The 26,326-nt window shown below is 56.2% G+C and overlaps 2 protein-coding genes across 4 annotated transcripts; one reads left to right on the forward strand and one right to left on the reverse strand.

Annotated features, from left to right (window-relative positions):
- Nucleotides 1–23,382, forward strand: ERBB2 (erb-b2 receptor tyrosine kinase 2). Of its 2 annotated transcripts, XM_045888980.3 has the most exons (27): nt 2–271; nt 6,676–6,827; nt 7,648–7,861; nt 8,866–9,000; nt 9,291–9,359; nt 9,552–9,667; nt 9,809–9,950; nt 11,058–11,177; nt 11,503–11,629; nt 13,243–13,316; nt 13,405–13,495; nt 13,682–13,881; nt 14,259–14,391; nt 14,514–14,604; nt 15,444–15,604; nt 17,774–17,821; nt 19,288–19,426; nt 19,510–19,632; nt 19,887–19,985; nt 20,263–20,448; nt 20,583–20,738; nt 20,854–20,929; nt 21,264–21,410; nt 21,819–21,916; nt 22,117–22,305; nt 22,586–22,838; nt 22,971–23,382. In XM_045888980.3, the coding sequence occupies exons 1-27, from the start codon at nt 199–201 to the stop codon at nt 23,339–23,341; spliced, it is 3,783 nt and encodes a 1,260-aa protein (XP_045744936.1). In that variant the 5' UTR covers nt 2–198; the 3' UTR covers nt 23,342–23,382. The 2 variants fall into 2 exon arrangements, with proteins under 2 accessions (XP_045744937.1, XP_045744936.1); XM_045888981.3 differs by lacking the exon at nt 21,264–21,410 and having other exon boundaries at nt 1–271.
- A 1,058-nt stretch (nt 23,383–24,440) lies between these two features.
- Nucleotides 24,441–25,838, reverse strand: MIEN1 (migration and invasion enhancer 1). 2 transcript variants are annotated; one of them, XR_010408732.1, is made up of 5 exons: nt 25,681–25,838; nt 25,481–25,578; nt 24,978–25,054; nt 24,708–24,898; nt 24,441–24,582 (listed from the first exon to the last, which is right to left on the reverse strand). XR_010408732.1 is itself a non-coding variant. In XM_045888078.3 (4 exons), exons 1-4 carry the CDS (start codon nt 25,767–25,769, stop codon nt 24,815–24,817), a joined length of 348 nt encoding a protein of 115 aa, XP_045744034.1. In that variant the 5' UTR covers nt 25,770–25,838; the 3' UTR covers nt 24,441–24,814. The 2 variants fall into 2 exon arrangements, 1 of the variants encoding a protein (XP_045744034.1); XM_045888078.3 differs by having other exon boundaries at nt 24,441–24,898.
- Nucleotides 25,839–26,326: the final 488 nt, after the last annotated feature.

Consider the following 26,326-nt stretch of genomic DNA (forward strand, 5'->3'; position numbering starts at 1 on the left):
GCGCGCTCGCTCCCAATCACGGGAGGCGGAGGAGGTGGAGGAGGAGGGCTGCCTTGAGGAAGTACAAGAATGAAGTTGTGGAGCTGAGAGTCCCCTGCGTCGTGCCCCGAGAGCCAAGCAGAGCCCCGCGGCAAGCCGCCCGGCCCCTTCGCAGCCCGGTCCAGCCCGAGCCATGGGGCCGGAGCCGCAGTGAGCACCATGGAGCTGGCGGCCTGGTGCCGCTGGGGGCTCCTCCTCGCCCTCCTGCCCTGCGGAGCCGCGGGCACCCAAGGTGGGTCTGGCGTGGGGAGGGCGCGGAGCAGCGACGCGACCCTGCAGCCCGGCGCCCCCCCCCCCCCGCCCAAGTCCCCGGGCAGGCGGGGGCAGAGGGGGCCACACGAGCTTCCCGATCCGCAGTTTCGGACGCTCCCGGCGCGCCCGGCCGCCGGCCTCGGCAGGGAGGGGGCCAAAGGAAGGTGGGGCAGGGGGCGAGGACGCCCAAGCGGCTCTAGCTGTCCCAGTCAAGAGACTGGCGCTTTCCGGACTCCGCGACGGCTCTGGGAACTTGTCACAAAAGTTCTCTGAAATTGTTCAGAAAGTTTGCCCTGCGTGGGATGTGTGTGTGTGTGTGTGTGTGTGTTTTCTCCCCTGTCTTGAGCCCCTCCAAACTTTCTCAAAGCCTTTCCAGTTGGCAGCCTCCGCCTCCAGACTGGACTGGGCTGGATTCCTCGGGGGGTCCCTCTGCCCCTCCCCCTGCCCCCCTCTCCGCAGCCGGTAGAGTTTAGTTCCTCCAGCTTCAGGCAGGATCGGGGTGTGTGTGGGGGGGGTGGGGGGTGGGGGGGAAAACAACCTGTCCGGCCAGAGCCGGGCGGGAGAGAGTGGCCGGTCCGACTGCAGAGTTGCCTCATGCTGGAGTCTGAGGTGGGGGGAGGGGGAGACGTTTGTTTTGAGCAAGTTTCTTTAGGGCCAGCTCAGGGACTGTGCGCTTTGTGACTTTTGGAGAGCGTGGGCCACGGAGGGGTGGTGGTGGGTCTCCTGGTCTGGGGCATAGAGTGCCAGAGTTTCAAGCGAGCGATTCCTGGGCAGTTGTGGGGGGTGGGGTGGAGAAGGAAAGCTAAAGAAATAGGGCCAGATGCGGGTAAGCAGGGGGCTGGGTTGTCCTGCCTTTCCCTTCATGCTGTGTGTGGGGGAAGCGTGGTGGTGGAGGCAGTGTGGGTTAAGCCCCACTTGCCCATCTAGATGCACTGACAATTAAAGCTAACGTGGGCTGGAAATATACTCTGGGCCAGGCACGGTGCATGGTGGTTTGCATGCATTCCCTCCTTTAAATCCTCACACCAAACCTACAAGAGGAGTCCTACTAGTATTCCCATTTCCAGGTGAAAACCTGGACTTAAAGAGGCTAAATAGCATCAAGGAAGTGGTGGGTCCAAGACTGGATCCCAGACGCTGCGACCCCCCCAACCACACGTTCGAAATCACTGTATCAGTCTACCTTGGACAATGGCGGACACCGCTGCCTGCATCGCTGGGCTGCGGGGAAGACAAAATGAGAGTGTCCTGGGAGTAGTGGGTGGTCTCCGTTGGTCAGGGAGTCTGGAGAAGGGGTGGGTGTCGTCCTGTGTGTTGCCCGAGGGCCCCTCTGTCTGAGCATTGCTGGGTTATCTGAGGGACGTCTATGCCAGGGTGTTCCTGGGTTGTGTGGCCTGTGTGTGTGTCTGGGCTTTGTGTTGCCAAACAGCAGTCTCCCTGCTGGCTTGGGGACTTCGCTGAACTCTGCCCTCTCAAGGAACTCGCTCAAGGTGCTGGGCCAGATCTGCTGTAAACAGCGGGAGGTGGCCCCACGCCTTCTTTCTGAGGAAGGAGGCTCCACTTTCCTGGGAGCCCATCCTTCTCCCTGTTTCTCAGCCCTGACCTTCTGCTGAGATGGCTGAGGCCGGGCTGCACTGTGAGAGCGAGCTGCTGCCTCCCTCACCTGGGCCTGCGGGTTGAGCAGGTGGAGGTGGCCTGGGTTGCTGCAGTGCTGGGATCCAAGGGCTCAGTTCTCCCACTGACGACTAGGGCCTCCTCAGGTGGATCTCACCCTTCCATGGGCACTGCTGGGTGCAAAGACAGATGTTGGGCGTGTCAGGTAGAAAATGGTTGCAATGGAAGCGCCCCGCCCAGCTGCCTCCAGCACCCCTGTTGTATCCCAGGGCTGAGGGCTAGGGCGGGAATTTGGGAGAAAGAGGAGACGGAGAGGACCCAGAAGGTCAGGATTTTGCCAGGATCCATTCCTAAAGATTTATTTATTTATTTTAGAGAAAGAGGGGGGAGAGGGGGGAGGTAGGGGGAGGGGCAGAGGGAGAGGGAGAATCTCAAGCAGACTCCCCGCTGAGTGCCAAGCTCATGTGGGGGCTCGATCCTAGGACCCTGAGATCATGACCTGAGCCAAAATCAAGAGTCAGCCACTTAACCGAATGAGCCACCCAGGTGCCCCTAGGATCCGTTCTTAGAGGTCAAAGTTTTGTCAAGTGCAGCAAACACCTACTTCTTATCTTGCAGAGCTCATATTTTCATTCCCAGACGATTCTTCCAGCAGCTTCCTTTTTACTATACTTGGGGAAAGTAACTTCATTTTAATGTTCAAGGGGAAAAAAAAAAAAACAGTTGAAAAGCTAGAATGAAATGCAAAAAGAGAAAATACATCACATTCCAAATACAAAGGCACCTTTTATTTTCTCATGGTTTGGAATTACCCATACTCCTGCTATATGACTTATCTTGCCTTAACATAAAAAAAAAAATGTGTGATGTGCTTCCCATATGCCAGGTTCTTTTCCATGGACGGTTTCATTTCATCTCTGCAACAGTCCAGTGAAGTGGGTACACACGGTTCAAATAAGTGAAGTGACTTATCCAAGGCTTCCTAGTGACCCAAATATGTCTAGACCCAATAATAATGTGTACTGAGGAGGCATTAAGAGTTGGTTGAAGTCTTATCCTATTCAACAGAAATGGGATGAGCAAAGCCTCAGGGGCAGCCAGGTAGCCAGACTGGGGTAGAGGTGCTACTCTAATTCGGGTGAGTGATCTCCTTTATCTAGGCTATAGAAAGGGGAGTGAGCCGGGCCCACCGAGGTCCTCTCCCTCCCTGTCCAGCCCATGCCTGCTTTCCTGTCATGCCCTGAAGGCACTGAGAGCAGGGACAGGGCAGAAGCCAGGGGGGGCTGCAGGGCTGTGGGTGAGGGAGACAGCTGGAGTAGAAGCATGAGGAGCCAGTAGGGGGCTGCGGTGGGGGGGCTGGAGGAGGGCCCAGGCAGTTGTGCCTGCCCCTGGGTGCTGAAATGATCTGGAAAGAGATCCCCCCCATACTGTTTGCCTGTCGGAAGACCCTCTGGGGTGACACCTCCATCTCTTGCTGGGGCCACCTTTCTTCCCCACCCCTGGGAAGAGAGCCCACACAGGACGAGGGGTGTGTGCTCTTCAGGAGTGGAAGAATTACTATAGCCAATGTTTGTGTTGCCTCAGTTCTGTTTACAAAGCCTTGTCGTGTTTACAGACTGCTTTTTGATTATCTCATTTAACTGTCATTTAACTTCTCTGCAGAGAGTAAGAGTTGTTATTGTTTTATTATCCCATCCTTTCAGCCAAGTTCAGGTCATTAATACTGAGAGTGCCTACAAAGTCACAGGCACTGCTGGGCATAGAGATGAATCTGATATGGACTCTGCCCCAGAGGTCCAGGGACTTGCTCAAGGTCACACGGGAGCAGCCTGGCTAGGGTTCTGGTTTAATGACCCTGAGCCCAGGCCCTCGTCTGATATTGGCCTTGATACACCAGGTGTGTGTGGTGGCTGAGTTCTGGGCATCCCTAGAATGGGCCCTTACCCTTTGGGTCTGGGGGAGGTGAGTTTTGGGGGTGCAGGAAGTGTTCATGGAAACCAAAGGAAGTATTTCTTGCTGATGAGCAAGGGAAGCATCTGGGGCTGAAGTCTGGTGGGGAGGAAGGAACCCTCTTGAGAGCACCCCAGAGCGGGGGCCGAACTGAAATTCAGCCAGAGGGGTATGAAGGACCCTGAACAGCCTTTGAGCAAGGGGTGGACACCACTACTTCAACTGGTCCCTTTTGGTTTGGGAGTTCTTGAATGGATTTCACTCATCCATCTATCCATCCATCCTTCCAGCAAACTCTTACCTGGTGTTGGGCTGGTCCTGCCTCATAGTGCTGAGCCAGAGAGCTGGAGGCTGGGGCTCCTGAAAGTCAGGTGTCCTGGAGACCCAGAGCCCTCCTGTGTAGAACAGGACTTCCAACCCCTCGCCCCGAAAATCAGTGGAGGCTGGGTGGATATGGGGCCTGGTGAGGACTGGAGAGGAGGAGACTGGTGAGGAGAAGGGAAGTGGGTGGGAGGGGCTGAGCTTCATGGTGAAGGGGACAGAGGTGGAGAGGTAGGGGAGGTGTCAAGAGGCCCTTCTTGGCTTCATGTCAGCTTGGTGGGGGAATTTTCCCGCAAGCCTCCAGCTCCCTGGGAGAGTAGGTCTCCGAACCAATTTGACCACCTGTTGCAAACACTTAAAGAATCTTAGACTGAAATCAGCCACAAACAAACTCACTAGTGGGGCGGGGCTACCGCTCTTTCTGGTCCTCAGCTCAGCCCAGCCACCCTGCCCTGCCCAGAGCCTGTATGTTTATCAGTGACATCAATAGACCTGGTGTGTATTTCCCTTTGCACCGGGCGTGGGGGGAATTTGTCCGTGTCCAGTTAAGAATGTAGGATCTAAAGTCAGATAGACTCAAGTTCAAATCCCGCCTCTATCTCTTACGAGCTTTATGATCTCAGGAGAATTAGCCCTGTCGGCCTCGGCTTCCTTTGCAAGACAGAGGTTGCAGTCCCAGCCTCTGGAGGACGTTATGAGGCTCCACCCGGACAGCCTGGCCACAGACAGTAGGTGCCCAGTTAATGTGGCTGCCCTCGGTGTTCCCATTGTTGATGTTTTCCTATTGCCTGGTTGCTGCAGCTGGTGTCCCTCAGAGGTGGCAGAGGGCCACAGGGGGTGGAGACAGCCTCTCCCCCAGCTCTGCCTGTCCCTGTCCCGGGCTTGGGCCAGAGCTTTGGGGTCTGGGCCTAAAGACAGCTGTGCCTACAAAGCAGCTGAGGCTGCCGAGGCTGCAGGAGGCCCTAGCAGCGGGCGTTATTTTGGTCCTGGCCTGCCACCCCCAGCTCCTGTTTCTCTTGGGAGTCTGGGGGGGGACCCTTGAATTCTATTTCTGGGCCCTCTCCTTCCTCCCTCTTTGCTTCCTTCCCTATCTGTCCAAAGGGGTGGGAAAAGAGACCACTCTGGCTTTTACTGGGAGGCTGTCAGCTCCTGGCCCATTGGCGCAGGCAGGAACCCGAGGGGCTTGCCCCACCAGCCTTTGCCCAGCGTTCTGGAGGCAGAGGGTATCTCTTGTTACCCCCCCACCCCTAGGATTGGACTTCAGACTCCAAGTTGCTGGGAGAGCAGGAGCCCTGGTGTCAGACCTTGGAGTCAGCCACCGCTGTCCCCCTGTAGGCTGTGGGAGGTGGGGTGGCGGCCCACAGGAAATCGAGGTGGTGCGGCACCTGTGGGCCTGTGTCTCTGGGGGTGCCCTCCACCCGCCACCCCCCTCCGCCCGGCACACCCTCCTGGGCAAGACGCGCCAGGTGATTCATCTTCTCACCAGAGCAGAAAAACGAGTTCAACTGGGCACTTTAATCTCCCCCCTGCTGGCAGGCACAGTGCCAGTGGCTGTCCACAGTAGCCCCTTACTGGGGGTGGCGTACCCCTTCTTATGTCCCTGGGCTTCGTAGGCCCTTCCGGTCTCAGGGACACTGTGCTGGGGTGCAGGTGGGCTGGGGAGGCCGTTCATCTCGATGCCCCTTGGCTGATGGCCGGCGCCGGGCAGGTACGCAGGGCTGACGTGGTGCCCTTGTGGCAGGCGTTTCGTGGCACAGATTCTGCCAGCTGGTTCTGGAGCCCTGCCCTGAGGAGGAGGCCGGGGTGAAGTACCAGCATCGGAGCCCTTAGAGGAGGCATCGCTCTGGCCCAGGATCCGTAGCCCGGGTCCGGATGCCCATTGTTGGGGTCTGATGCTCCTTTTTTTCTGCCTAGGGGAATTCCAGAGGTCCCTGTGGTGACCAGGCCCCTAGGGGTCCCCATGCCCCAGCTATGACTCTAGCTGACCCTCCTTCCCTACTTTCTGGGTGGCATCGTGGGGGTGGATATCCCTTGCCAAGCGGTTGGCATGTGGGTGGTATTGGAATGGGGTGGGGAGAATGCCCTGAGTTTGTTTGCTTGGGAGAGGGGCAGGGGGTATCCAGAAGATTCATGATTCATCATGGCCTCTCTTGGGGGATTTTTACCCCTTGGCCTTGAGTCGGGCCTTTGGGACAAAGGGAGGCTTTCTTTGCCAGCCAACACACCCTGGATCAGGCGGGCAAGCTCCCCAGGGCTGGCACAATGGGGCCCCCTCTGGATGCTCAGGATGGGCCAAGTTAGAAGGGGCCTCTCCTTGGATATCCCTCCTCTTCCCCAACTTGCAAACCTTCTTTTGCTGTTGTGCCTCTTGCAGGTGCAAGGGACATGGGAAGAGGGGTCCAAGATGGCACGACTCTTTGGGGGGGGTTGTAGAGGAGGCGCCAGGTTGGAGAAGCTCCCTGGGCAGTGCCCTCTGACCCATGCCCTCCCTCCCACCAGTGTGTACCGGTACAGACATGAAGCTGCAGCTCCCAGCCAGTCCCGAGACGCACCTGGATATGCTCCGTCACCTCTACCAGGCCTGTCAAGTGGTGCAGGGTAACCTGGAGCTCACCTACCTGCCTGCCAATGCCAGCCTGTCCTTCCTGCAGGTGAGGCCCCTGGGTGATCCAGCCAGGCCCAGCCTCCAGCTGAGCGGAGCCCTATGCTGACAAGTGGGTGGGAGAAGAGGGTGCCCTCCCTTTCCTCTCTTGTGGTTCCTCAACTGGGACGTCCTTTCTGATGTCTGCCCCCTGTCTATTCTACTGCAAGACCAGTTGACTCCCTCTGTGTGACGTGGCGGGCCACGGACATCGCGGGGTGGATGCCCCTGTTTCTGTGCTAAATTTTTTTGCTCTCTTGCCAGCATGATCTCCTCCCCCTGTCCCCCTGCCCCAGCCGCTGTCCCTGTCCTGCCTGGGGTGGCGAGCGGGCAGCTGAGAGATGTGGGTTCTAGATCCCGTTCTGCTACTGACAAGGCCTGTGAATGTGGTCTCGGCCCTTGGCTTTGGAAGCAATAAGCACACTTTGACTCCCCTCTGGGAAACCATCAAATGGGAAATGTGTATGAAAGGGTCATGAGCAAGGGAGAGAGCGGGATCCAGCCTGCTGGGTTGTGGTCACCGTGGCCTGGAGTGGGGCCACGTACATGAGGCGGGGTCTTTCCTTTCACGGCCGAGGAAGCTGAGATGCAGAGAGGGTGGGGCGCTTGCTCTCAGTTCACAGAGTGGTTATCTGTCTTGACCCTACAGAATCTGGCTTGAGGAGGTGGAGAGGGTCCTTGATCTCTACTTTATGCCCGAGAGAGTTGGACTTCTCAGTGGACGGGGACTTGGCCCCAGATCCCCAAGCCCTTGGTAACCCCGAGGAGGCCTTGGTAGTGTTCCAGGGCCCAGGCCTGCCTCAGCCCCACCTGTCCCTCTTCCCTCCCAGGATATCCAGGAGGTGCAGGGCTACGTGCTCATTGCTCACAGCCAAGTGAGACAGGTCCCGCTGCAGAGGCTCCGAATCGTGCGAGGCACCCAGCTCTTTGAGGACAACTACGCCCTGGCCGTGCTGGACAATGGAGAGCCGCCCGAGGGGGGCGCCTCTGAGGCAGGGGCTGCCCCAGGAGGGCTGCGGGAGCTGCAGCTTCGAAGCCTCACAGGTGGTCATCACTGTCACCGACACTTTCTCACTCTTGGGAGCTGGCAAGGGCCACCTCTAGCCATGGGAGGCTTCATGTGAATTAGAACTCATATCCCTTCAGGACAGATGAAGGTGGAGCTAGGGAAGGTGCCATGGTGAAGATCAGAAAAAGGTTTCCCTTCTTCCCAGGAAGTCACAGCTTGTATGAGCCTGCACAGTTTGATAATGAGGATGCAGGCTGGGGTTTCTCCACTTCTTGGCCGAGTACCCATCTACAGTGAACAACCTGTGTAACTGTATGTGGCAGCCCCGGAGCTGACAGTATCCCAGACTCTGTGGCTGGTTACTTTGCACACAGGATCCCATCTTGGTGCTATCATCTTACAAGGCAGCACCAATGTTACGCTCTTTTTCCAGATGAGAAAACTGTAAAAGATTTACAGAGGATGAGTGACTTGCTCCAGGTTACATAGCTAGTTAGTGGTGAGGCTGGTTTTCAGACTCCAGAGTCTCTCTTTTTTTTTTTTTTTAAAGATTTTATTTATTTATTTGACAGAGAGAATGAGAGAGAGAGCACATGAGAGGGGGGAGGGTCAGAGGGAGAAGCAGACTCCCTGCCGAGCAGGGAGCCCGATGCGGGACTCGATCCAGGGACTCTAGGATCATGACCTGAGCCGAAGGCAGTCGCTTAACCAACTGAGCCACCCAGGCGCCCTCCAGAGTCTCTTTTAACCACGAAGCAGTGTGCACAGGGTGTAGAGGTGGGAGGACAGGAGAGAGGGGCATGGACATCTGGACCGGGTCATGGACGACTCACCCCTCCCTGGATCCCAGGTTGTTCATGTGTGTGGGGGGTGGGGAAGGGGGCTGGTAGAGCTAGAAGATGCTGGTGTCTTCTCTAATCCTCGGGGAAACTGGGGCGGATTTACGAGGCCTGCTCCCCTCTAAAGTCAGGGGGGTCCCATGGGAGGGCAGAAGGTGCCAGGCAGGAAAGGAAGGCGCTGATTATTACTCACTCCACAGAGATCCTGAAGGGAGGGGTCTTGATTCAGCGGAACCCACAGCTCTGCCACCAGGACACGATTTTGTGGAAGGACATCTTCCACAAGAACAACCAGCTTGCGCTCATGCTGATAGACACCAACCGCTCTCGGGCCTGTAAGCCATGCCACTCCCTGCCTGCCACTTCCTCTCTTTCTCGGGCAGCCCGGCGACCCCAAACTCCTGGCGTACACCGCCCCCATTCCCCACCCCTGCCCTAACACTGCCCATTTCCTCTTTCTGCCCCATTCCTCCCCTGCCAAGTCTCTCCGTGTCTCCTCATCTCTGTGGCCCTCCGTCCTGCCTCCCTCTGCTTCCAGATTGCGCCTAGAGTCCTCTGTTCCTGCCGAGTCTCTCCCTCACTGTGCATTCTGCCTCCTGGAAAGACCCTCTCTTTCTCTCCCCAGGCCCACCCTGTTCTCCAGCTTGTAAAGACCCCCACTGCTGGGGAGCAAGTTCCGGGGACTGTCAGAGCTGTGAGTCTTAGGGAGGCCTAGAATCTGGGGGCAGGGGGAGCCGAGTGGAATAAAGGGGGCACGGGGCGGGGGCGGGGGTTACCAGGCCTCAGCGTCTTCCCTGGAGCGGGAGGTCGTGGCAGAAGAGTGAGGCCAGGGAGGGTCTGGTGCCTGGGCGACCGCCCCGGCCTCATCCTGCCCCTTGTGTGACAGTGACGCGAACGGTCTGTGCCGGAGGCTGTGCCCGCTGCAAGGGCCCGAAGCCCACTGACTGCTGCCACGAGCAGTGTGCAGCGGGTTGCACAGGCCCCAAGCACTCGGACTGCCTGGTATGTGCCCCGTGGGGCCCCAGGGTGGGCTTGAGGGGAGGGGCCCCCCACCTGCTACGGCCCTGTTGCCCCTTGCACCCCAGGGAAGAACAGCCCGGTGACCACCAGCTGCCTGTCCCTGTCCCCCTCGTCGCCCCCCAGGCCTGCCTTCACTTCAACCACAGTGGCATCTGTGAGCTGCACTGCCCAGCCCTGGTCACCTACAACACGGACACCTTCGAATCCATGCCCAACCCCGAGGGCCGATACACCTTCGGGGCCAGCTGTGTGACCGCCTGTCCATGTGAGTGCCAGGGAGGCGAGCAGGGGCAGCTGAGAGCAGCCGCTGAGAGCCCAGGCTCAGGAGCCAGGAGGCCTGGGCTTGAAACCTGGCTCCCCCATTTTCTAGTCATGTGACCTGCCTGCTGTGTCTTCATGTTCTCATCTGTAAAATGGGGGCACCTCATAAGGTGGTTATAACGTTTGAATGAGTTCTTTTTTTTTTTTTTTAAAGATTTTATTTATTTATTTGACAGAGAGAGATACAGCGAGAGAGGGAACACAAGCAGGGGGAGTGAGTGAGGGAGAAGCAGGCTTCCCGCGGAGCAGGGAGCCCGATGTGGGGCTCGATCCCAGGACCCTGGGATCATGACCTGAGCCGAAGGCAGACGCTTAACGACTGAGCCACCCAGGCGCCCCATGAGTTCATATATTTTTAAAAGATTTATTTATTTTTAGAGAGAGAGAGCGAGCAAGGGGAGGGGCAGAGGGAGAGAATCTCAAGCAGACTCCCCGCTGAGCACGGATCCCGGTACAGGCCAATCTCAGGACCCTGAGATCATGACCTGAGCAGAAATCAAGAGTCGGACGCTTAACCAACTGAGCCACCCAGGCGCCCCTGAATGAGTTAATATTTGTAAAGCTCTTACAACAGTGCCTGGCACATACTAAGCACTCTTAAATAAATGCTAATTTTTATTCAATAGTCTAGATTGATCAGAATTTTATTTAACAGCTCCCCTCTTTATGATGTGCATTTGGGATCTGACCTTGGACGTGGGGCCCTCTTTCTTCCTGTCTTGGGAGATAGGAGTGGGCTCTCAGGTTCTGGTCGTATCCTCCCCGTGGTAGGTCAGAGTTCAAAATGCAGAGACAGACTATGCTCAGCTCCTGGCTTCTCCACTTAAGAGCACAATGACCTTGAGTAATTTACATAAAACTGCTTTGGTTCCCTCTTGGCAAAATGGGAGTCTCACTGCCCATCACATAGGGTTGTTGTGAGGCGTAGATGAATGTCAAGTAAGGGCATTTCAGTATTGATCGATATTGTTGTACTGTGGGCACGGTGACATGGCTATTGGTGTGGCATGAAGGGCCAGGGCACATGGACCCACGGTCTCCATCTCCTCAGACAACTACCTATCTACGGACGTGGGCTCCTGCACCCTGGTCTGTCCCCTGAACAACCAAGAGGTGACGGCTGAGGACGGAACACAGCGGTGTGAGAAATGCAGCAAGCCCTGTGCCCGAGGTAACTGCTGGCCACACCCTGAGCCAGGCTGCCCTTCCTGTCCCTCTGCACACCCAGCTCGGCCTAGCCCGCTGTCCCGTCCCTCTTCAGACCCTGCTGGGGGTCCTTCCCTTCCACTGTCTGTCCTGGCCCTCCCTGGATCAGCCCCACACGTTCCCCCATATCTCTTGTCAGTGTGTGAGTGGGCCTGTGGGGGCTGGTAGAGCTAGAAGATGCTGGTGTCTTCTCTAAACCTCGGGGGTGTGGAGAGGGCCCCAGAGGTTGAGGCCCTGGTGCTCCACGTGGGGGCTGAGATGGCCCCTTCACTGCCTGCCCCTCCCCACAGTGTGCTACGGCCTGGGCATGGAGCACCTGCGGGAGGTGAGGGCGGTCACCAGCGCCAACATCCAAGAGTTTGCCGGCTGCAAGAAGGTCTTTGGGAGCCTGGCGTTTCTGCCAGAGAGCTTTGAGGGGTAAGGCTATGCGGAGTGAAGGGTGGGCACAATGGTCTGCGGAGCATCAGGACGGTCACCGACTCTGGCCCAGAAGTGGCAGCGTCTCTGGGGGATGCTGGGAGACAGAGGCGGGAGGCCAGAAATGCAAAAGAAGCAAGTGGGAGACCAGAGGGTGTGGGGACTGGGCGGGGGGTTGTTTTCATCAGTGATGTGTTCTTCACGAATGTGCACTTACTTGTATGGAAGTCAAACCATCCAGACAAAGTAAAATTCTCCTTGAATTCATAGTGGCTTTATTCATAATAGCCCCCATAATAGCTGGAAATAATGCAAATGTATATCAGTAGGTGAAGGAGTAAATAGATGGTGGTATATCTATACAATGGAATTCTCAGTGATAAAAAGAAACAAACTACTTATTGATAGACATGACAACATGGATGAGGCTCAAAAACATTATGTTCCACAAAATAGGCCAGGCAGGAGATTGGCCACATGGCACGGTTCCCTTCACCTGAGGCTCTAGAACAGGCAAAACCACTCTGGTGATAGAAATCAGAACAGTGGTTGTCCCTGGAGTTGGGGGCGGGAGGCTGGAAAGGGACACAAAATAAAATTTCTGGGGTGATGGCAATGTTCTGTGTATCATTTGGGGTCATGGATACATGAGGGAATGCATTTGTCAAAACTTCTCAAAGTGTACATTAAAATTGCGTTTTATTGTATGTGGATTAGACTTCAATAAAAATACGTATTAAAAAAAGAGAAAAAATTCCCTTTAACCTTTTCTGCAGCTCTATTCCTCTTTGCAGAGGAAACCACTGCTTACAGCTCGTGTGGGTTCTGGACCATTTCTACGTACATGGACTTACACAGAGAAACCTAGCTTTAGTAATTTTGTTGAGGAGCTTGACTTAAAGCGGGAGCTCATCGTGAGCCTTGTCTGCCTCTTGCCCTGGAGAGCTGGTCATGGCACTTCGTGTCGCGCTGCCTTGTGCTTTCGACAGCTGTAGGGCAGGTGCAGCTAAGAGCGGCTAAGAGCCCAGGCTCAGGAGCCAGGCGGCCTGGGCTTGAAACCTGGCTCCCCCATTTTCTAATCACGTGACCTGCCTGTAGAACGGAGGCACCTCATAAGGTGGTTATAACGTTTGAATGAGTTAATAATATTCATACCCTCTTAGAACAGTGCCTGGCAGACACTGAGTACCCCCCCCTTTTTTTTTAAGTGCTCTTCAAATGTTAGTTTTCATCTATAGTCAGGGTAGATGGGGTTTATATTTAACAGCCCCCCTGTACTGATGGATGTCTAGGTGGTTTTCAGTTTTCGCTCTTACAGACAGTTCTGTGCTGTACGCGTCTCTGGGAACAGGAGCCAATGTCTGTCTAGGCCACATTCCTAGAAGTAGGATTTCTAGATCAAAGGATATAAATACTGTTTTGACAGACCCTGCCAAACTAGGGCCTGGGCTTTGAAACTCAGGATGAAAACAGCCGGGCTTGATGGGCAAAGGGTTTAAGTGAAGTCATTAATGGAGGGGGGGTGGGGAAGGGTGGCTGGGCCAGCTCTTGGGGTCATGCACCCCCCCTCCCCTTCCTGGCCCTGCTAACTCTTCTCCTAATCCTCCTTCTAGAGACCCAGCCTCCAACACTGCCCCCCTCCAGCCTGAGCAGCTCAGAGTGTTTGAGGCTCTGGAGGAGATCACAGGTGGGCTTTGCCGCTCTGCATCCTGCTCCAACGGGGTTGGGGGTCCTCCTCCTGTGCCCACACCCCTAGCCTCCCCCTGTCCCTGCAGGTTACCTGTATATCTCAGCGTGGCCAGACAGCCTGCCTAACCTCAGTGTCTTCCAGAACCTGCGAGTCATCCGGGGACGAGTTCTGCATGAGTGAGCACCAGGAAAGGGGGGCCCCGAGGAGAGGCTTTGGGTGTGGTGGGCACTCCTGTTCCCCGGGGACCCCAGCACTGATGTTCCCACGGGAGCTTGCCGAGTGTGCTGGGGACGGGAGGAAGGTGAGGGCAGCCCTTGCCCACGAGGGAGGGTCCGTGGTACAGCCGAGCACTCCTCCCACAGCGGCGCCTACTCGCTGACCCTGCAAGAGCTGGGCATCAGCTGGCTGGGGCTGCGCTCACTGCGGGAACTGGGCAGTGGGCTGGCCCTCATCCACCGCAACGCCCGCCTCTGCTTCATACACACGGTGCCCTGGGACCAGCTCTTCCGGAACCCCCACCAGGCCCTGCTGCACAGTGCCAACCGGCCGGAGGCCGAGTGCGGTAAGACAGGGAGCCCGGCACCGCACGCTCCCCGTCTGCCAGCACGCAGGGGTGCCCGGGGTGGCCTAGAGGCAGCAATCTCAGATTCATACAGACTGCCTGTCCCTGCTGCCCCATTCCTGACACAGCTCTGGCTGGCTTGACCTCTGGGCATGGCTTCTGGCTGGGTCCTGCCACACTGCATTGACGTCCCTGCCTTCCCTTTCCTCTCTGGCCCTGGAACATCAGCTCTTTGTTTTCCCCTGCATTGCCCAGCACCTGTGCCCACTGCTCTGGGCCACGGCCGCCACCCCCCCCCAGCCTCCTCCCCTGGGTCACTTGGACCTGGAACCTCCCTTGAGTGGCCCCTCTGACCCCTTCCTCCTCACTGACTGCAGTGGGCGAGGGCCTGGCCTGCTACCCGCTGTGCGCCCATGGGCACTGCTGGGGTCCGGGGCCCACCCAGTGCGTCAACTGCAGCCAATTCCTTCGGGGCCAGGAGTGCGTGGAGGAATGCCGAGTACTGCAGGGGTATGCGGGGCGGGGCGGGGCAGGGGGGCGGCCAGGGAGAGGGCACAGGGGGGCGGCCAGGGAGAGGGCACAGGGGCTCCTTCCAGACCCCCCCCACCCTCATCAGCCACCCCCTCCATCAGGCTACCCCGGGAATATGTGAAGGACAGGTACTGTCTGCCGTGTCACTCCGAGTGTCGGCCCCAGAACGGCTCAGTGACCTGCTTTGGGGCGGTGAGTTGCCGGTGGGCTCGAGCTGGTTGGAGGGCAGCGAGGGCAGGAGGGAAGCAAGGCCAAGTCTGGTGGACTGTCTCAGGAGAGGGTTCCAAGTCCAGACCTGGATGGCGGGAGGGTGGAAGTAGGCTGGGGACGCTGGGGACTGCAGGAGTTGTGTGGTGGACCCCGTGACCCTTCGGACTATGCACGGGGCCCAGGGGGCCTGTGTGCTTGGCTGTCGCTGTGCCAAGGTGGTCAGACCTATGCGCTTAGGCATCAAGACTATCTGGATTCAAATCCAGGCCCTGCTTGCAACCTTGGTTTGCTCATTGTTTTTTTAAATATATATATATATTTTTTTAAGATTTTATTTATTTATCAGAGAGACAGAGGCAGGCAGAGGGAGAAGCAGGCCCCTTGCTGAGCAAGGAGGCCGATGTGGGACTCGATCCCAGGACACTGGGATCGTGACCTGAGCCGAAGGCAGACGCTTAACCGACTGAGCCACCCAGGCGTCCCTCGGTTTGCTCATTTGTAAAACGAATCTCATGAGGAGCTACCTCACTGGAAGGTAGTAAGCATGAACTTAAAATAGGGTTTGGTGCAGTGCCCAAGCACAAGAAAGGTTTGCTACATATTAGTTACTATTACTTGCTGTTGTATCTTAAGTAATACTTCTGGTTCCTTGGGACCTGGGACCTAGGGTGGGAGACCCAGCAGGTCTGGGCTGTCCCAGGAGTGGGGGGGGCACGTGCTGTTGAGTGGCTGTGGGAAGCCCCAAGGGGACACACAGGCCGGATCCTGCTGCCCTGGGGGTGTCAGTGCCAGCCCCCTACAAACCCTTCCTCCCCTCCCAGGAGGCTGACCAGTGTGTGGCCTGTGCCCACTACAAGGACCCTCCCTTCTGCGTGGCTCGCTGCCCCAGTGGTGTGAAACCCGACCTCTCCTTCATGCCCATTTGGAAGTTCGCAGATGAGGAGGGCACGTGCCAGCCGTGTCCCATCAACTGCACCCACTCGTGAGTTGAGGGCCTTTTCTGCGGGAAGGAGAGCTTTGTCCCGGAGCCTTTCTGGGGCTCTTACTATAAAAGGGGGATAACTGCCTTTGCTTATTCTGAGTCTCTTAGTTTTGTTTCTGCTTTTTTCTGATCCTCAAAATAACACGTGTTGTTAAAAAAATTTTTTTTTAAGATTTTATTCATTTGAGAGACAGACAGACAGAGAGAGAGCAGGAGCATGGGTGAGAGGCAGAGGGAAAAGCAGACTGCCTGCTGAGCCAGGAACCCGATGTGGGACTCGATCCCAGGACCTGGAGATTGTGACCTGAGCCGAAGGCAGACGCTTAACCGACTGAGCCACCCAGGCGCCCTTGTTAAAAATTTTTTAGGGGCGCCTGGGTGGCTCAGTCGGTTAAGCGACTGCCTTCGGCTCAGGTCATGATCCTGGAGTCCCGGGATCGAGTCCCGCATCGGGCTCCCTGCTCAGCGGGGGGTCTGCTTCTCCCTCTGACCCTCTTCCTTCTCGTGCTCTCTGTCTCTCATTCTCTCTCTCTCAAATAAATAAATAAATAAATCTTAAAAAAAATTTTTTTAAATGAAAACATGAAATATAAATGAATGTCGTTAACAGTTCTATCCCCACTGTTAATAATTTGTAATATTTTTTCTCCAGTTTTTACCTGTGCGCATGCTAACATATTATTATAACGTAAAAATGTGTTTAAATATATATAATTACTCTTGCACATTCTAACATATATGTTATTATAATATATAAACTATATGTTAATATATATATTATTCTCGAATTGTTTTTATCTGTGCACATTCTAACATATATTTTTTTTTTACTAAAATGGGATCATAGACCACACATATTGTTTGCAAATTGCTTTCTTTTTCTTTTTTTAAGATTTTATTTATTTTTATTCTTGAGAGAGAGAGGGATAGCACACGCAGGAAGGGGGGGCAGGGGCAGAGGGAGAAGCAGGCTCCCCGCTGAGTAGGGAGCCCAGTGTGGGGCTCGATCCCAGGACCCCGGGATCATGACCTGAGCCAAAGGCAGACGCTTAACCCACTGAGCCACCCAGGCGCCCCTGCTTTTTTTTTCACTTAACAGAATCTTGCAATGTTTTTCCATGTCCTAACATGGTGATCTACCCTATTCTTTTTTTTTTTTCATTTAGTTGTCTTTAATTACACATGAGACACATGAAATACATCCTTATGATGAACATTTTCAGCAATATAAAACTATAAATATTGGAGAGCAAATGTGCCCTTTTGTTCCATTCCCTTGGGGAGGACCATCAGATTCACTTTGGTATGTGCATCCTTCCAGGCTTTTCTCTACACATTTACATAGACATATATTACATTTATATTAGGTCGAGTCCTGTAAGATTGCTGTTTTGTAGATCAAAAAGGGTCGAGAAACAGCAATTTTATATTTCGTCTCATATACAGTCAGGTTTGTGTGCATGCATTTGTTAATGCAAATGGGATCATGCTCTACACACTGTTCTGTACTTTGCTTCTCTCAGTTTATGTATCTTGGGGTCCGTTCTTGTGAATGCACAAGGATCTACCTCCTATTTTTTTTAACTACTCCATCTGCAGCACCGATGTAGTATTATTTAACTATGTCCCTGTTTGAGGGATATTGATTTTCTTTCTTTTTTTTTCTTTCTTTTTCTTTCTCTCTTTTCTTTTCCTTTCTCTTGCAGCTTATTGCACTTGAGCTCCATGTACAAGTGAGCATCTTGTGCAAGCCCCCTGGCATACAGGTGTTGGCATGTTTAGGGTATATCCTGACAGGTGGAACCGCCGGGTCACAGACATGATTCACTAGGTATTGCCAAACCGTCCTCTGCAGAAGTTGGGCCAGTTTACTACCCTGGCATTCTTTCGCAGAGGAAGTGGCTGAGCTTTTGGACTTGGTGCTCCTTTGAGTGCCCTGCAGTTCCTACCTACCATAGGGAGGTGGAGGGGAGCAGGAAATGCGAGTTCAAGGCCAGAGAAGGAATCCCCTTGGGGGTGGTAGAAACAGCACTGCTGACCTTGAGTACAATGTCTGCCTTCGTCAGGCGGCGTAATAACCCAGCCACACCCATCCCGGGATGGTTGTGAGGCTGGAGTGAGCCCCGGAGATGGTTCCCAGCCTTGCTGACGAGACTCTCTCTCCTGCAGCTGTGCGGACCTAGACGAGAGGGGCTGCCCTGCCGAGCAGAGAGCCAGGTCAGCCCGGTCCCCGGGACACACCCTATGCTGCCCCTCAGCCCCCGACTGGCCCCTGGGTAGTCACTGCTGCGGGGGAGGAGGGGGGGCGGTCTCCTGACATGACACCTGTCCCTTCCCAGCCGAGGCTTCCACTATTGATTCCCCTTTCAGTTTGCTTCAGCAAGTGGATGGAGGACCTCCTTAGGATGCTTAGGAGGTGGAGAACAGGAAAAGATGGCGAAGACCCTCCCCCAGTACCTCCTCACCCTTGAGTAGCTAGATGTCTTGTAAGGGACGCAGGCAGCATTCAACCCCCTGGGACAAAAGGTAGATTGAGAAGAGAGTACAGCTGCACTGGAGCGAATGATGAAGTCTTAACCGGGTGGCGGGAGCCTTCAAGGAGGAGGTGGCATTTGAGCCAGGCCCTGAAACAGGGCATTAGGGAGAAAGCAGCCAGGTGGCACGGTGGGGGAGGGGTCAGGAAAACCCAGGCTGTGTTTGTTCGAAGGTTCTGGTGTGGTGGGCCATTGGGTGAGCACAGAGAAGGGAGGAAGGGGTGAAGTCCGAGTCAGGTTAGGGCATAGACCCTCCCTCACTACTGGGCCACAGGGGTGGACTTGATTTCTGGGCAGTGGGGAGCTTTGGGAAAGACTCTAGGGACAAAAACAGATTGGAGTGTGTCTGCGGCAATGTGTCCGTGAAACAAGCATTCACCAGAGGTCTGTGACGTACCAGGCTTTGGCCAAGCAAGGGAGGGGGGCAAGGAAGGCGATGATGTGGGGTCAACACCCAGGAGCTTCATCTATCCCAGGATGAGCTGAGTCTTGAGTCTTGAACGATGACCCCATGGAGAAATGGGGGTCCAGGCAGAAGTAACGGAATGCACCAAGGCCGGGAGGTGTGGAAAATCATGACCTCTGGGTGAAAAATTTGGCTCAAACATCAGAATCACTGGGTGCGCATTCCTGGGCCCCACCCCATACCACCGTCAGAGTTGCCAGCAGTGGGGCTCCGGACTTGTGTACATTAACCAGCTCCCTGGTGTTTTTTGTCAGGAAGTTTCAGAGTCCTAGGCCAGAGCCATGGGAAGGCACAGAGTTTGGAGATGGGGTTAAAGAGAGCTCTCAGTGTCCAGCAAGGTGGTTGGAGCCAAGGGAGGTTTTTGAGTAAGAAAAAGAGTATGGAGTCCATGGGTCGCCCTTCCAACTCCCCCTCCCCCCCCTTTTTTTTTAAGATTTTCATTTATTTATTTGAGAGAGAGCGAGAATGAGCGGGGGAGGGGTAGAGGAACAAGCTGACTCCCCACTGAGCTTGGAGCCCGACAGGGGGCTTGATTCCAGGACCCTGAGATCATGACCTGAGCCATCCAAGCGCCCCCCCGCCCCCAACTTCCCTTTCTAAACACCAGTGACCTGCACGCCTCTCCTTCATCCCTTCATGGCCCAGCCTGGTCCCCACTCCCTAACCCTGGCTCCCACCCCCAGCCCCGTGACATCCATCATTGCTGCTGTGGTGGGCATTCTGCTGGCTGTGGTCGTGGGGCTGGTCCTCGGCATCCTAATCAAGCGAAGGCGGCAGAAGATCCGGAAGTACACGATGCGGAGGCTGCTGCAGGAAACCGAGGTGAGGCAGTCTGAGGGCCTCCCTGTTGGGTTGGGGTCTGCCGCCCAGCCTCTCTCACTGACACGCTGCCCCCCTCACCCCAGCTGGTGGAGCCGCTGACGCCTAGTGGAGCGATGCCCAACCAGGCTCAGATGCGGATCCTGAAAGAGACAGAGCTGAGGAAGGTGAAGGTGCTTGGATCCGGAGCTTTTGGCACAGTCTACAAGGTCAGGGGCGGTCCCAGAGGATGCGTCAGGGTGTGGCCAAGCCTTCTGTGGGGAAGGCAGTGGAGAGCAGGGGGTTGGTGCTGTTCGGTGGATTGGAGGCTGGAACAAGGGGGAAGGGAGTGGAGAGCGGGGCTAAATCATGGGGTTGGCCCCAGGGTGGGGAGGGCATTCGGAGCACAAGTAAGAACCTTCTGGATGACTACAGATTGCATCTGGTGTGTCCTCTTCCTGCTCACACCCTCCTCTCTGCCCAGGGCATCTGGATCCCTGATGGGGAAAATGTGAAAATCCCAGTGGCCATCAAAGTGTTGAGGGAAAACACATCTCCCAAAGCCAACAAAGAAATCTTGGATGTGAGTCCCTCCACCCTCTCCAGCCGGGAGTATAGGAGGGAATCCCGGGCTGCAGGTCTGGGCTCTGGTCTCTCTCTCTTCACTGGGGTTTGAGGAGACACTTTGGTCCCCCAAACCTCGACTTTTAACCTTCTGCCTATGGGCCATGGTTCTGGTTTGTGACGGACGGGGTTGGATTGAGTGAGGGTCCCCAGTGATGCCTCGGCCCTCAGAGGGGTGCGTGGTGGTTGGAGGGTTGTGGTCTCCCACCCCCTCTCAGTGCGTACCTTGCCCCCAGGAAGCGTATGTGATGGCTGGCGTGGGCTCCCCATATGTGTCCCGCCTTCTGGGCATCTGCCTGACATCCACGGTGCAGCTGGTAACACAGCTCATGCCCTACGGCTGCCTCTTAGACCATGTCCGAGAGCACCGCGGGCGCCTAGGCTCCCAGGACCTGCTGAACTGGTGTGTGCAGATCGCCAAGGTATGTACTTAGGGGACCTGGGCTCTGCGGGTGTCCTTGGGGGCAAGCCTCTGTCTCCACACAGGGCTAGGATGGGGAGGTTTTCTGGGAGAATACGGCCAGAGTGTGGTCCACATAGATGCCTCTGATCGCAGGGGATGAGCTACTTGGAGGACGTTCGGCTCGTGCACAGGGACCTGGCTGCCCGGAACGTGCTGGTCAAGAGTCCCAACCATGTCAAGATTACAGACTTCGGGCTGGCTCGGTTGCTGGACATTGACGAGACCGAGTACCACGCGGATGGGGGCAAGGTTAGAGGAGGGAGCAGAGTGAGGCAAGGTGGGGTGGGGTCTGGCCCCTGGGAGAACTCTTAAGAACAGCCATCTCCCCACCACACCTAGTTTGAGGACCTCTTTGCTCTCCCAGGTGCCCATCAAGTGGATGGCGCTGGAGTCCATTCTCCGCCGGCGGTTCACCCACCAGAGCGATGTGTGGAGCTACGGTGTGTGGCTGGGAGGGTTGGAAGGAGGGGTGGACCAGGAGCTGTGGCCCGGGGCCGGGGCAGGGGGGGGGGCGGGGGACATGGAGGGAAGAAGAGAGCAGGAATGGGAGAATTAATGGGAGACATGAATGTGGGAGGGAAGGAAGGGGCTGCCAGGGTCTGTGCACTTCCCTGGGACTAGGGAAAGGCTGGGTGGCTCCTCCCCCTCGGTGTTGCACCCTCCCCCCACCTTTCCCCCGTGGTGCCAGGCTCTTGGGCAGAGCCTCTGGGGCTCAGTGCACTAAAGCGTCCTCTTGTCCACACCCCCCCAACCCTACCCCCATCTCTGCCCCAGGTGTGACTGTGTGGGAACTGATGACTTTTGGGGCCAAACCTTACGATGGGATCCCAGCCCGGGAGATCCCTGACCTGCTGGAGAAGGGGGAGCGGCTGCCCCAGCCCCCCATCTGTACCATTGACGTCTACATGATCATGGTCAAATGTGCGTGGCTGAGCTGTGCTGCCTGCCTGGAGGAGGGGTGTGAGATCCGGGGGGGAGGGGCCTCTAAGGGGGATGGGAGGGGACCAAGAGCAAGCTGGGTCCCTAGTATGGTTAAAGGAGCCTCAGAAGGGTCTCACTTCCCTTCTACAGTACCAGTCAGAGGAGCTCTAGAAGACTGGCTAGGAAGAGACTTCTATGCAAAATAGAAAGGGGAAACTAGTAGAGATTCTCAAAGGATCTAGCTCAGGACCTGAGTCACAAGACCTCTTCTCTACCTCCCGGGGGCTCGGGCTCCACTAGCGGGGGTGGGGGTGGGGGTTGTTGTCTAGACCAGACCGGAGAGGGAGGGAGTGGGGCCACACACAGGCTCCACTGGAACCAAGATGCTGAGCTCCGTCCTGCCCCCAGGTTGGATGATAGACTCCGAATGTCGACCACGGTTCCGGGAGCTGGTGGCCGAATTCTCCCGCATGGCCAGGGACCCCCAGCGCTTTGTGGTTATCCAGGTATTGGGCCTTCCCGCTCCATCCCTGCCTCTGACTAAAGAGCACTCTCCCACAGAGGGTGGGAAGGGAGAGGATTCGGGCTGTGGGCCTCTGAGCCCAGCCCTTGCCTGATTTGTCAGACCTTGTCCTCCCTGAGCCTTCCTAGGGAGGCTGTGTGCGGGGCTGGGGGGAGGCTGCCACACTGTCTCCCTCCTCCCCAGAATGAAGACTTGGGCCCCGCCAGCCCGTTGGACAGCACCTTCTACCGTTCGCTGCTGGAAGATGATGACATGGGGGACCTGGTGGATGCTGAGGAGTACCTGGTACCCCAGCAGGGGTTTTTCTGTCCAGACCCTGCCCCAGGTGCTGGGGGCCCGGCCCACCACAGGCACCGCAGCTCATCCACCAGGGTCAGTGCCCTCGGTCACACCGTGGTGGGTGGGTATACTTACTCCCCCATGGACTAGGGTCCCTTCCTCTTATGTCACCCCTCCCAACAGTCACCTCTCCTGGAGACCCCATTATCCCTGAGGATTCCTACTGCCTTCCAACCCCTGACCTCTTCCTCTCCACGGTGACTCTGTTGAACCTCAATGGTGACTTGTTTATCTCCTGTGACCCTGTCACCTCCCATGGAGTCTCCATCCCAGATCCATGAATGACCCCATCATAACCTTCTCTTGTCTCCAGAGTGGCGGTGGTGAGGTGACACTGGGACTGGAGCCCTCCGAGGAGGAGCCCCCCAAGTCTCCACTGGCACCCTCAGAGGGGGCTGGCTCTGACGTGTTTGATGGCGACTTGGGAATGGGGGCAGCCAAGGGGCTGCACAGCCTCCCGCCACAGGACCCCAGTCCTCTACAGCGGTACAGCGAGGACCCTACAGTACCCCTGCCCCCTGAGACTGATGGCTACGTTGCCCCCCTGACCTGCAGCCCCCAGCCTGGTATGGAATCCAGGCCCAAGCTGAGAGATTGGGAGGGAAGTGGGGGAGGGAGTTGGGGGTGTGTGGGCAATGGTAGTAACTGGGACACAGGAGTTCCTTCCCCTAACAAGCCCCCTCCTCTTGCCCTTTCAGAATATGTGAATCAGCCAGAGGTTTGGCCGCAGCCCCCCTCGCCCCTAGAAGGCCCTCTGCCTCCTTCTCGACCTGCCGGTGCCACTCTGGAAAGGCCCAAGACTTTGTCCCCCAAGACTCTCTCCCCTGGCAAGAATGGGGTTGTTAAAGACGTTTTTGCCTTTGGGAGTGCTGTGGAGAACCCTGAGTACTTGGCACCCCGGGGCAGGGCTGCCCCTCAGCCCCACCCTCCTCCAGCCTTCAGCCCAGCATTTGACAACCTCTATTACTGGGACCAGGACCCATCAGAGCGGGGCTCTCCACCCAGCACCTTTGAAGGGACCCCTACAGCAGAAAACCCTGAGTACCTGGGCCTGGACGTGCCAGTGTGAGCCTTTTGGCCCAAGTCTGCCGAGGCCCCGCTGAACCCTCAGGGAATAGGGAAGGCCTGACTTCTGGCCTGAGTCGGGATGAGGCAGGAAATGGGCCCTTGGCCCACATCAAGGGGATCCTGCCATACCAGGAACCTTCCTTCCTCCTCAAATCCCAGGTGGCTGAGAGGGGCCCAGCCTGGTTGGCTGAGAGGGCAGCACTGGGGAGTCTTGACCATCTTTGGAGTACTGCCCCAGCCAACTCTTGGGTCCCATGGATGCCACAGTCTCCTCATCACAGGGAGCAGCTCAGCCTGGCTCTCTTATTCTAGATCTTGACACTGAAGGACGTAGGGAAGCTGGGCCTAGAAGGGGCGGAGGCTGCAAGGGAGTGTCTTAGGAACAAGAGCAACCCATTCAGAGACTGTCCCTGAGATCCAGCTCTGCACCCAGAAGGGAGCAGCAAAGCTGCCCAGATCCAGTTCTTGTACAGAGTGCTTTTCTTGTTTTGTTTTTACTTTTTTTTTTAAGATGAAATAAGGACTCGGGGAGAGCGGGTATTGTGGAGGGGGGTGGGACCCTGGGGTTGGGGGAAGGGTGTCCTTTCTCCACACCCACTTTCTCCATTTGCAAATATATTTTGGAAAACAGCTGGGCACCAGCCTATGTCTGGGGTGGCTCTGTGCCAACCCACACTGCTCACCTAACTTACACTCAAGTCATCTTTTCCTGGAGGAAGTGGCTAGGAATCAAGAAAGCTTGAATGAGGAGTCTATCCTTCTGTTTCCTGGCTTTTGGGTGGGGGGTGTGGAAATCTTCAAGTTGGGATTATGATCTGAGAGCCCTTTGACAACCAGATCATTCTAGTTTAGAAAAAATGAATTCCTAAGGCCACCCACCGGAATGGGGGTTATTTCCTCCCTGTGGGGAGGGGGAGAGGAGGGAGGGGAAAGAAGGGACTCATTTTCATTGCCTTGGCTGTGAGAGACCAGATCATTAGAAGTAACTATGCAGAAAAAGTCCACCCACCCAGCAGAGCCCCCTGGTGGTATAAAGGCTGGGCTGGCCTATGCTACCAACCCCCCCCCCCCCCCCCCGGCCCCAAACACACAAACACTAGTTTGGTACAGGTGTCTGTAATGCCACTTTATTGCCAACAGCTGACACTGCCCAAGGCTAGTGGAAGGGAAGTTAGAACTGTGGTGGCATTTGACCGGCACGGCTAAGCTGGAGTGTGGAGCAGACTTTCTTGGGCACTGATCCTGGGAAGGGGGTATAAGGCGGCTGTGGAAATGTCCATGGAGAAGGTCTCTCTCCCACCCCCAAGACCACAGCAGCTTCTATTCCCTCCTGGTACCCAAAGGGACAAAGTGGAGTCTCAGCTTACCAGGACCCAAGTGAGGGGAAAAAGGCAGTGGGGAGCCCTCAGCAGGACCAAACGGGAGACCAAGGCCTGGGTCCCAGAACAGAGCAGGAACCCAGAATCATGTGTAGTTACAGGATGACGCAGGGAGGACGGCTGTTCGTGATCTTTTCCAGGGGTTCTCCGTTACTGGCTCTTCGGATGGCCTCAATGAGCTAGAGGGCAGACGTGGAATGGGATGATCCATTGCAGGGGAAGGTTGGACCGGGGCCTCCCGACATTGTAAATACTCACATCTTTCTCATAAGGGAAGCCCCCATTCTCCAGCTTGGAGAACACCAGCTGTCCATTGATTTCGATCTCAAAGGCCCCTGGTATTAAATAAATCAATGAATGAACTGTATGCTGAGAACAGGCAAGTCAGGAGAGGCTCTCACACTCCTTAGACCTCAGACAGGCTCCTTCATGTCTCCACCAGCCCCATGGGAGACTAGTTCTCTGAGCCATTGCCCAACCCCGGGGCTTAAGCCAAAGGAACCCTAGGGAGGCGTCACCTGTGTGTCCTTTGAACTCCGGCTTCATAACGAAGGGCTCCCTCCTCTCCAACCCTACACTTCTACAGTCTTACCCTTTTTTTCCCTACAGGCCTCACCTTTGGAAAGGGCCTCGAGTTGGTTGGACATTTTACTATGTGCCAGACACTGCTGGCCATGATATAAAACAGCCAATTCCAGGGCTAGAAAGTGGTAGAGTTGAGATTTAGAACCCTGACTCAGCAGGTGTTCTGCGGGCCTCACCTGTGCCCCCCAGGCGCGACTCGATCTCAATGCCGGGGTACTGCTCCTTCACGGCACTCGCCAGCTCCAGGTAGGTCGCCTCAAATCCGCAGGGTTCACTAGGGACAAGACGCTTGGGCTCTGCCTGGGTTTCGGGGGAGGGGCCTCCCGTGGACCCACCCCCGTTCGGTCCGGACACCCCACAGGCTGGAGACGCTCACCAGTACTCCACCACGATGCGCACCCCACTACCCGGTTCAATCTCCCCGGGAGGGGGCGCTTCAGACGTCGGCCCCGGCTCCCCGCTCATTGCTCCCGACTCCGCTTCAGCCGCTGCTTCCGGGTGTGACGCGACGCTGCGAGCACGTGACGGGGCGGGGCCTCTGGGCGGGGCGGGCCGCGCGTTACGTCCGGGCGCCCCCTGCAGGCCGCGATTGCTGTTGCGTTTTGACCCTATCCCCAGTTTGAGGGCTCTGGGCTGGCTGGACCGGCCCAGACCACCTTACCTGGCCCGGGTTCTCAGAGCGCCGGACTTCCCCCGCACCTCGTCACGGCTGGACGTCACGGCTTCATATACTCTCATGAAATATCTTAGACTGCAAAGTGCTTTTCAGTTTACAAAAGGAAGCGAAAGTGATGGGGCAAGCAGATCCAGGGCCTGGGGTTGGCTGATGCTATGGAATAGTTGACATTTCTTGTTAACATGCTGAGGGCGTCTTAAACCACCCCAGAGTTCCACACTCAAGTACTTCAGACTCTTAAGCTCCAAAGCTGTAGGCACAATCGGGGGCAGTGACTGCTTCTCCCCTGCATTCGGGAAGCTAAGGCTTTGGGGTTCCCTCTCCTCAGGCTCTGCACTCCCATCTC

The sequence above is a fragment of the Mirounga angustirostris genome, unplaced genomic scaffold (assembly GCF_029215605.1).
Source record: "Mirounga angustirostris isolate CCGP_5_RB_7025 unplaced genomic scaffold, mMirAng1.0.hap1 SCAF_17, whole genome shotgun sequence".
Taxonomy (NCBI): domain Eukaryota; kingdom Metazoa; phylum Chordata; class Mammalia; order Carnivora; family Phocidae; genus Mirounga; species Mirounga angustirostris.